Genomic DNA, 10,364 nt, shown 5'->3' on the forward strand with positions numbered 1-10,364 from the left:
CAAGACCAACCTGCAGGAGGGGGAACCTCTCGAGAGCAGGAGACCCCAGACTCTACAACAGAGCACACAGGAAACATCCTAGGGGGGCCTCTCCCACTGCCTATTATGGGGAAAAAGCCTACAGCCCGCACCTGCACCCCCATCTCCCAGACCCGCTGTGACAGACAAACCCCAACACTAATACTCACTGTCCCAGACGAACTCTGGGGCCCAGCCCTGCTCCCGGCCAGCACAGCTGCTTGGTCTCCTCACAGGAAGAGTGAGTTTGGGGCCAAGAATTGAAAGACATTAGATGGACCCATTCATCCAGTAGGGTTGACCCAGAAACCCCCAAAGGACAGCCCCACCAGAGTCCTTCTCTCTGGACCTGACAAAAATGCCCCAAATGGTTTCCATCCTTCAGACAACCACAGCCTTTGAGAAGACAGCAAATCTTAGAAAACCACAAATCCTAACCCCTGACATCAGGAGGCCCCAGGGAAGGCACGTGGGGAGGCTGCACGTATGGGGAGGGTCCTCACAAGCTGGGACAACGGTCCACCACAGGCCTCACCCACGAGCTGCAAGCTAGCACCTAAAACTGGCACCGACAGGAGGTAGCAGTCTGTGAACATGCAGTGGCCCCTTCTGAAACCGCAGCTGGTGCAGTGAGACGACATTCACCTACATCCTCAGGCCATGTAGAAAGCAAGCAAGATAGCATGTGTGGAAACAGATGCTGTTCATGACCCTTGGCTGTGATTGACAGGAGGAGAAAAGGAGCTACACCAGCCCCAGGTGCAAGGATGGACCCGCCCAAGAAAACAGAAGAGGCAAACCATCTCCATGATCCCCTTGGAGGTGGTGCAGGCAGGCAGAGCCCCCGCCCCGCAACAGCAGGCAGCAGAGCCCAAACTCACCTTTCAGGGAAGCAACGTGTGACAGGGCCTGGGCGTACGTGGCCGTATTCAGGAGGGTCCCCGGCAAGCAAGAGGGGAAGAAAGGCCCTGTGGGACCGACAGTTCGCCCCAGGCTGGCAGTGAAGGAAAATGACACACTGAGTTCCCAATCCTGGGTGCCCGCCAGCCCTCCAGGCCCTGGGTTCAGCCAGCCTCACCTCTGCTGGGCCTCCAGGACCTCCTTCTTGCTCCGGGCCTGGTCCCCAGAGGGCGGGGAGTTGATATTTCTCACAGGCGGTGGCGTCACCTCTGCCATGGGCTCCTTGGCTCCTGGCTCCTGGTCCGAAGCCCCTCTCTCCGTTTTCCTCCATTTGGCTCTTCGGTTCTGGAACCAAACCTGAGTCCCCGAAGGAAGCACACACCCAACAGAGGCAGAAAATCAGACAGAAGGAGGCAACCAGAACCTAAACCCAAGTGCCTGGTCCCCGTGCCCCCGGCTCACAGCTCCCCTGCAGTAGGTGTGCGGGAGCACAGCCTCCTCTCTCTAAAGATCTAGCAAAGCAGTGCCCTCTGAATTGCAGCTTCAGACTCATAGGTGGGTCAGAAAATCAGAGTCGAAGGTGTGACAGGCATTTTTTAATGAGTGTGAAATTATAGAAAGTATCCAAATGCACTGCCCACAGTAAGGGTAAAAGTACTATCTTGTGGAAATTCTCAGTGTATGCAAGTACACTTATTTGATGTGAAATGTGTTTCCTACGGGGAGGGGGGGCGGGATTCATCATCAAAGCAGTTTGTAAAACACTGCCCTGGGATTTCCTCATCAAAAAATACTCATTCTCTCATCCAGCAGGTTTGGCCGGAGTGTGTCTGGCCTCATACAGGTGATTTAACACTGACACATCACGGCAAGTTCATGACCATCAGCCTAGTGCATCCACTAGAAACACTGACTCTGGAGTCAGTCCTGGTTGAGAATTCCGGACCCCGGTGAATCTGGTTTAGAATCCACTGCAATCCTTTAAGGCAGGTAGTTCTACTACCCCCACTTTACAGATGAGAAAACTAAGCACAGGCAGTTTAATTAACTTGCCTGAGGTCATCCAAGTGCTAAGTGGCAGATCCACAATTTGAAGCCCAGTGGCTTGGCTGGGTACCATGATCCAAATTGTTTGAGAGTACTAATAACAGCCACCCCCAAGCATTGTTAGGAAATTTAATGGAGATGCATGCAAAATACTAAGCACAGTGCCTGGCACACAGCAATCAATCACTCGGTGAACATTAGCTAGTGTTATTATCTCCACCATCCTCAGGTTAGGAGGCAGCTTGTGATTCACCTGCCCTGAGTGCCTTCTTAGAGGCCGGTGTGGAATTCTTTAAGCCTTAGAAACCAAGATCGCATTGCAGGACAGCCTCAGGGTAGTCAGGCAGCCTGGGCCCAAGGTGTTCCCAGAGGTCAGTGAAATCCTGCTTCTCTTTACTCCGTGCAGCTAAACCTCTTCCCCCTCTCTCCTGGAAGATAATTCCTGGCTTAAAAAAAGGGGGGGGGGCTTGTCTAGACCTCCCTCCGATTCCCCTGGGCATCCTCTCCTCCTTGCCTGTCAGCAGACTGGCCCAGGAGAGAACCTCGGTCTCCAGGCTCATCCCACCTCCAAATTTTCATTCTCCTTTAACTGGGTTTCTTTCTTTCTTTTTAATCTAGTTGGTTTTTAATTGCACATATCAGCAACCACTGAATAATGATTTTATCTATATTCTAAATTTAGGGCAGTTAAATGCAAAGCAAAATGCAGACACTTTCTGGCGTCTTAATTGAATGAAGGTCACAGCTATAACAACATTTAATTGAGCTATTTTTCATTATCATATTTTAATGACTTTGCACTGACAGTTCGCCTGCTTCTGAGGAAAGAGCATGATGGAGTCGTTTATTTCCCTATTTAGCTATTGTTTGACAACATCAGCTTCGATTAAGACCCTGCTTTATAGAACATTAATCATATTTGAATGAGCAAGGGGTATAAATGTAAACACATCTCCCTTCCCGCCACCAAAGCCGTGTCCCCACATGGAGTCTCACTAAACAAATGCTTCACAGCCATTGTCTGTTTGCATAATAGCCAACAATAGCCCGAACAACAATTCCCAGCTTTAATTGTCACCACCCCTATCTCACCCTTGCACCTTTCAGGGAGAAGTTATGATCTTCCACTTCTGAATGCTCAATAATTGTGCCATTTATCTCAATTTGCAGTTCAGTCTTTAGGCAGCTATTGGCAAGCTGGCATTAAAAAAAGAAAGGATAAACGGCATCCTGGCCAAAGGAGATTTTCATTTCCAAATAATAATCAGTTTAATTTGCCCGCATATGACCAATGATTCATGTTCAGATTTAATAATCAGGATCACATAATCTGATTATAGGGGAAATAATTTGTTTACAACCCCCAATTTACTGTTCAGAATTCCATTATCTCTCTTCAGCCATAGGTTTTTAAGAGATACTAACATGACCCAGGGGAACCAAAAGCAAACTATTATATTTCCTACAATTAGATCTTTGCATAGTCTTAACCCCAAGCCCCTACATAAAAAAGAACAGAAACAGCATGGAGGAAACCCCATAAATAAAATGAATATATAATTGTGCTCAAAGAATAGCTCGCCCGGAGAGGCGCTGCTGCGAATCTGTTCCTCCTGCGTTCGGGCACATCTGCTGGGCTCGACGGGTTTGTGCACTTAAACGTAATCACCGTGTAGCTTCTAAAAAGAAATCCTGCTTAGAGACAGTCACCACGGGCCACGCTCGGCTCTGAGGCAGCCCTTTTGCTGCTGCCGTTTAAAGATTTTTAAATTGCCCATGTTCTTCGGACCACTTCGCTGAAAGAGTCCACGTGCTGGGGAAAAGTTGGACATGATGCAATTTCTGGAAAGCAGATCCTACTCTGTTCCCATATGAAAACACAGTTCTCTGCAATTGACCGGCCTTACCCCAGAGCGGTCAGAGCTGCTTTGAGAAGAGCATCTCAGCTCTTTTTTTTTTTTTTTTCCAAAGCAAGGAAATGGATGTGCATTGATGTAATTTAGTACCTTAGAGACGCGGACAAATTAGTGTAGAACATTATCACTAGTTAATTATGAATGACCGATTAATCAACCTAATCTAATATTCCACATTATGTTGATGTTATTAAAGTGCATCATGAAAATGACAGATAGTCTTCATTTGCTTTCTTTGGCCAAATGTGCACTCTGCAGTCATGATGTCAAAAAAAAAAAAAAGTTTGCCAGTTTTAATATTAGAGAGTTAAATAATTAAAAAGAAGGTTTACCTGCACTCTGGCTTCTGTGAGGTTGATTTTCATGGCTAGCTCTTCTCTGGTGAAGACATCAGGGTAGTGTGTTTGGGCAAAAACTGCCTCCAGGGCTTCCAGCTGGTAAAAGGAAAAAAAAATATTTACTGGTGAGAGGATGTGGCTAGGTGAGAGGAAGCAGATGCATATTTCAAATTTGCTATATGTGGTGAGGAAGTAGTTTCACAGATCAAGTAGGGGAAGAAGAGGGAGAAAAATGCTCTTTGAAAGGATCCCACAGAATTAAAATGTCAACCGCGGAAGACTTGGGAGCTAAGATTTACTAACACTAACAACCTCAGTGCTACCCCAAGAGGTAGGAATAAGAGAGGCACAAACATCCGAATGCATTTACATTGAAAGTGCAACCCACGCAGCTTTCATTATAGAGCTTGGAAGAACAGAATCAACTTGCAGAAGCTCTCACTGGGTCAGCCCCACAGAAACCACCTAGGGTTTCTGCTCCAGTGTGCTCTGGGAGACAAACGGATCTAAGGGAAGGAGCCCCGGCCCTGGCAACACAATATCAAGGTTCCAGCTGTAGCCCTTCCACTTATGGACAACAATACCTTCTACAAATCAGTCAACCTCTTGGGCCCTGGTTTTCTCATTTATCTACTGGGGATGAGAACACCTGACCTGCCTTCCTCAGAAGGTTATTTCGAAGTTGAAATGATGTTGCTGTATTGCTGATGTGGAAACGTTCCCCAAACTATCAACTTGAGACAAAAGGGTGCCGTCATCATTGCCTCTTCACTGACTATCTGGGATCCTAATGTCACAGTCCTCTGCCCTCTCCCCAGACAGATTCCTTGACACATCAATTGTTCAAGAAAACAGAAAGATCCAGTTAACATGATCGGTTGGCTTTATTTTAAAAGACAAAGAAGAGCTGCTCAAACTCTGATTATTTTGGAGGCAGGAAGTGGATGGCTCTCAGAAGGGGAACATCATTACCTGCTGAAGAGTGAAAGTGGTCCGGTTCCGGCGCTGTTTTCTCCGCAGAAACCCATCATCGAAATCTCCTGTAGAGTGGTTGCCAAAGGGCGCAGTGCCTGCAGGGAACAAACTGGATCAGCCTGAGCACAGGGACCCCCAGTCTTCACACTGAGCCCCTGCCATGCACACTCACTCAGTGACCCATCCCACCCAGACGGAGCCCTGTCTGTCCTAAAGCATCTTTCTCTGCTCCTGTTATTAAGGCTCCCTCTTTTTCACTCTCTCATGCTTTCTCTCTCTCCCAGTAATCTCTGACTTTAGGCCTAACTATGCCTATTTCACAGGATGAGTGGAGACCTTACTCCCCTAGACAGCCAAGTCCACTTGTGAAATTCTAGACTCTGAGCCAGGACGGGTCATTAACTTGAGATGGAGCCTTCATCGGCCCTCTGGCTCCCAGCTGCCTGCACCTCTGTCCAATGTGCCTTCAGCTCATCCCTTCTACCTCTGATCCTTTAATAAAAGCCTCTACGTTTCCCTTTTGCTCACTTGTTATTTGACTTTCCCTGGTTTCTACAACGATAAGAATTAAAGGCTGGGGATAGGGGAGGAATGAAATCACCAAGAGCTTTTCCCAGCACTTTTCTCCAAGAACTTCAGGACACGAGGAGGTAAGAAGTTTATAAATGAATATTAATACTGTTGGTCACAGCTCATCAGCACTCCAGTGGATCTGTTATATAGATGTCAATTAACAAGATAGAATCTGCACCAATAGCGACTGTCCTGAATTCCAGGCAGACTTAAACAGGGGCCTCTGGCCAGGCTCATAAAAGACCCACTACTCCCACTTCTGTGAAAAGAAAGGCATCCTTTCCACAGTCCTCCCTGCCAGCCTCCAAAGCTCGGATGAAGCCACAACAGAGTTTGGCCCCAAATGTTCATTCAGATCATTTTCCAAATTTGCATCATTTACTTGACAGTCCACCATTTACTTGGCTTCTTAGGGAAACAAATGAGCAAGTTCCCATTAGCCAGTGAACGCTGTACCTGCCATGGGCTCCGGTCTCAGAATCATTGCATGTTCGCCATTAGGAGCTGGCAAGCGACACTGCCCAGGCATCATCCCTCTGAAGGACCTCAGTCCCAAAGAAGCAAGGTCCTTCGGCTTTTTAAAATTCTATCTGCTAAAGGGAGTCCCTCTTACTTATTATTCAACTCCCCAGTGCACATCCTTTGTCACAAGACCTCCACTCTCTGGTGAAGACTTCTCTCTCCACCATCCCATCCAAATTGCTTTCTTCCTCAAAATCCTAGTTACAGATATTTCTCTCCAGCTCATTGGGAACTTCAAAGGGACAGCCTCAAAGCGGTCTTATTTCCATTATTTTGTGGGAAACCAAACGGTTTCCTTTTCAAACAAAGTACTTGACTGGTGAGGATGAAATGCAATCTCTGAGGCTCTCAAATCACAATCAGCCTCACAAACTTCTACCTGCTTGTCCCAAACTGTTTCACAAAGTGTACGTATAATATCTTTAAGTGAAACACTGCATATCAAACTGGATCCTAAAAAAAGCTGACAGTTCATCAAATTAATAAGAACAACGATTGACAACCTAATAGAAAAGAGGAAATTATGACAACAGGCTTCTTACTTAAAAATAAATAGAATGGTTGATAATGTTATGAAAATGTTAAACCTTGCAATAATTAAACAAAACATTTTTGCCAAAAAGATAAGCTGCACAATTACACCCAGTACGGTTAAAAGCATAATGAATTGTACACACAATTCACCATTTGTAGGAGCATGAATTTGTGCAGCCTTATTAGAGGGTAATTTGACAATATCCATCAAAAATTTTAAGTGCACATACAGGTATGTAGTCTATGAATATACTTTAAAAGTGTGCCAAAATGGAGAGAGAATATTGTTCCTGGTAACATGGTAACAGAAAAAAAAAAAAAAAAGGAAACAACCAAACTGCACAATTGTAGGCACTTTCTGAACAATATATAATGGAATACTACACAGCTATTTAAAAGAAGCCAGTCAGGCTTCCCTGGTGGCGCAGTGGTCAAGAATCCGCCTGCCAGGGCTTCCCTGGTGGCACAGTGGTTGAGAATCTGCCTGCCAATGCAGGGGACACGGGTTCGAGCCCTGGTCTGGGAAGATCCCACATGCCGCGGAGCAACTGGGCCCGTGAGCCACAGCTACTGAGCCTGCGCGTCTGGAGCCTGTGCTCCGCAACAAGAGAGGCCATGACAGTGAGAGGCCCACGCACCGTGATGAAGAGTGGCCCCCGCTCGCCACAACTAGAGAAAGCCCTTGCACAGAAATGAAGACCCAACACAGCCAAATAAATAAATAAATAAATTTATAAAAAGAAAGAAAGAAAAAGAATCCGCCTGTCATTGCAGGGGACACGGGTTCAATCCCTGGCCCGGGAAGATCCCACATGCCGTGGAGCAACTAAGCCCACGTGTCACAATGACTGAGCCCATGAACCAGGCTCCACAACAAAAGAAGCCACCACAAGGAGAAGCCCGTGCACCACAACGAAGAGTAGCCCCCACTCGCCGCAACTAGAGAAAGCCCACACACAGCAACGAAGACCCAACACAGCCAAAAATAAAAACAAATAAGTAAATAAATTTATTTTTTAAATAAATTAAAAAAATAATAAAGGAAGCCAGTAGATCTGCATACATTGACACGGAAAAATCGCCAAAATCTGTATTATGAAGTTAAAAAAGGGAAGTCCTAAATGATGTGCCAGTATGATCTCAGCGCAAATAAGGCATAACATATAAAGGAAAAATACATAAATGAGGGTAAACGCAGGTGATAGCATGTTTTTCTTGAAGGAATCACAAGAAACCAACAATAGGGAGTATCTTTAGAAAAAGAGGTAGAGAAGGAGGATTTCACTTTTCAGTGTATAAGTTTCTGTTCTATTTGAATTTCCTAAGCAGGTAGATGTAATACTTTCTAGTTTAATATCAGCAAAATTATCTGAGAAGTGAGATTATGAGCCATGCTTTGCTTTCTCCTATATGCCTCTCTAGATTAATTTTTAAAAAAATTACAATTAAAAAGCTGATAGGCAATAATGAGAAGTCAGATTCCAAGGGTCTGTCCTTAGCCTTTCCATCGGCAGCAGGTCACCTCCCTCCCCCCCAGCAATACTAAACTAAAATAAAACACCCGTTTCTGTAAAACTGCCTTTGAAACACATCTGCAGAGGAAGAAAAAAGTTCTTAAAGACCCATCTTTTCTTCTGGTCACAGCAATCAGAATAAGCACTGAGGTGGGATGTGCCCCAGGTGTGGGAAGGAAAGGTGAGCTAAGCTGAGCTGAGGGCAGCAAGCAGCTCAGTGTGCTGGGGCCACGACAGGCTGGCCAGGGCTCTCCCCAGGTGACTTCTGCAACCCACCCTGCAGACTGGGCTTTCCCCTTCAGTCACCTAGGCAGCCTACCATCTGCTAAATGCCCAAACCTCAACCTTCCCACTTTAACTGCAAGGGTGGGCTGCCGAGTATCAATCAGTCCAAACCTGAGGTTCAGAGATGCAGAAAAGGTGTGTCCACTGCACAAGCAGAGGATCTCCCTGCAGTCCTAGGTGTCAGGGGATGAACCTCTCAGACCTTTATAAAGTCCATCTGCATGGGTCATTGGAAGTAAAAGGAGGTGAAATGCAGCCAAGTGTCTGGCCTTCTCTTCTTAGGAATGCTGATCGGGCTGGCAGGGCTTGAACCCTGGTGCTCATTAGCCTCCTTTAGAAAATCCTACTGAACTCTTAAAAGCTTCCATGGGAAAAACAAAACAAACTTTCTGAAATCCCTGCATACACTGGCCAGCTGAGGCCAGCTACTGCTCAAGGTAACCAGGGCAAGATGAAGGAGCATGCTCTGATGTTTCAGGTCCCCCCGGTGTCTCACCACTTTTTGCCCTGTCCCGTGCCTTTCTCAATTTCTTCCCCTCCAAAATTCACTCACTGCCCCCCCCCCCCCCCCGCAAAGGAGTAGGTTGCCAAAGCCAAGTCCTGGTACTTCTCCCAGTTATATAAGTCCTAGTAGCCCATGGCTGAGACTACTGGTCTGAGGAAGGCGCTGTTAAAGGGCCAGAGTGTGTGGCTTTGCATTTGCCTGATACATAGAAATCCCCTTCTTGTGTGGAGGGCCCACCCCTGGGGAGCCCCCAAGACCAGAAATCCAAGCTATTTCCTTCTCACCAACCTACCCCCACCTAACAACCCAGTGCAGAGACCACACCAAGGATCCTGAAGCGAAATTTCTTCTAAGAACTGGAGACCCTCAAAGACCCAAACCCTGGTCATGGGCTGGCCCTGGGAGTGGGAAGTGGTTAGCATCTGAGGTCAGAAACCCAGTGAGTCACAGAGGAGCAGCCATGCCAGGGCACTTCTGGCAGTGGTGAGCAGGGCCACCCTGCTCCTGAGGGCCACATTGGCCTGGCTGAGCAAGATGGCCTTGGGCAGGGAATGAGAGCAACCTGGCAGCGGGGGTTCCTGCTCACGTCTGGCCCAGGACCCTGCGGGTCACCTAGTCCACCTCCGCTTATCGGGATGTTTGCAAAACACCGTGAAAGATTGATGCGGCCCCCTGGGCAGGGGAGCCCGGATTAGAGGCGTGACACCAGCATCTGTGCTGGGAGGATCCGCCGGTCCTGGCAGTGCTCATAGCCCGGGGGCCAACCCGCCCAGGCCCGGTTGGGGTGGGGGGTGGGGGGTAGGAGGCAGGTGGCGACGGGGTGGAAGGCTGGAGCCGGATGTGGGGAGAGGGCCAAGGGCGCCTCTACCCACCTCCGGCGGCTGCGCCCCTCGCTGAGCAGGGACCCAACCACCAACCAGCCCCAGCTGCTGCTATGGCCCTTTCTGGCCGGCGCCGGCCTTTTGGAGCAGCTCCTGGCTCGGCGCTTACTCACCCTCTAGCTGTGGCGGACAGTGGAAATAAAACATCGCCGACGGCCGGATCGACCTGACGGCCAGGACTCGGGAGGGTGACTGCGGGACCGACAAGGCACGCGTAGATCTGGCCTGGCTGCAAAGCAAACAGCGACAGAGCCTCAGTCTCCCTCTGCCTTCGCCCCCGCCCGGCCCTGGAGCGCCCCGGGAGCTCCTTTCATGGAAAGCCCCCTCCCAACGCCTTCAGCCCACTCTGGGGACTG

The 10,364-nt window shown here is 48.1% G+C and overlaps 1 protein-coding gene across 1 annotated transcript in view; it reads right to left on the reverse strand.

The window, feature by feature from the left end:
- The window catches only part of DRGX (dorsal root ganglia homeobox), a gene marked incomplete at both ends in the record, with an annotated part of 30,532 nt that extends 20,377 nt beyond the window's left edge, over positions 1-10,155 (reverse strand). The window contains 5 exons of the mRNA XM_082610920.1: positions 900-1,012; positions 1,097-1,275; positions 4,214-4,315; positions 5,192-5,289; positions 10,122-10,155. Of these exons, the coding sequence (XP_082467046.1) occupies positions 900-1,012; positions 1,097-1,275; positions 4,214-4,315; positions 5,192-5,289; positions 10,122-10,155 (526 nt within the window). The remainder of the gene's footprint in view (positions 1-899; positions 1,013-1,096; positions 1,276-4,213; positions 4,316-5,191; positions 5,290-10,121) is intronic.
- Positions 10,156-10,364: the final 209 nt, after the last annotated feature.

This window comes from Mesoplodon mirus, assembly GCF_964341445.2.
Source record: "Mesoplodon mirus genome assembly, chromosome: 2".
NCBI lineage: Eukaryota > Metazoa > Chordata > Mammalia > Artiodactyla > Ziphiidae > Mesoplodon > Mesoplodon mirus.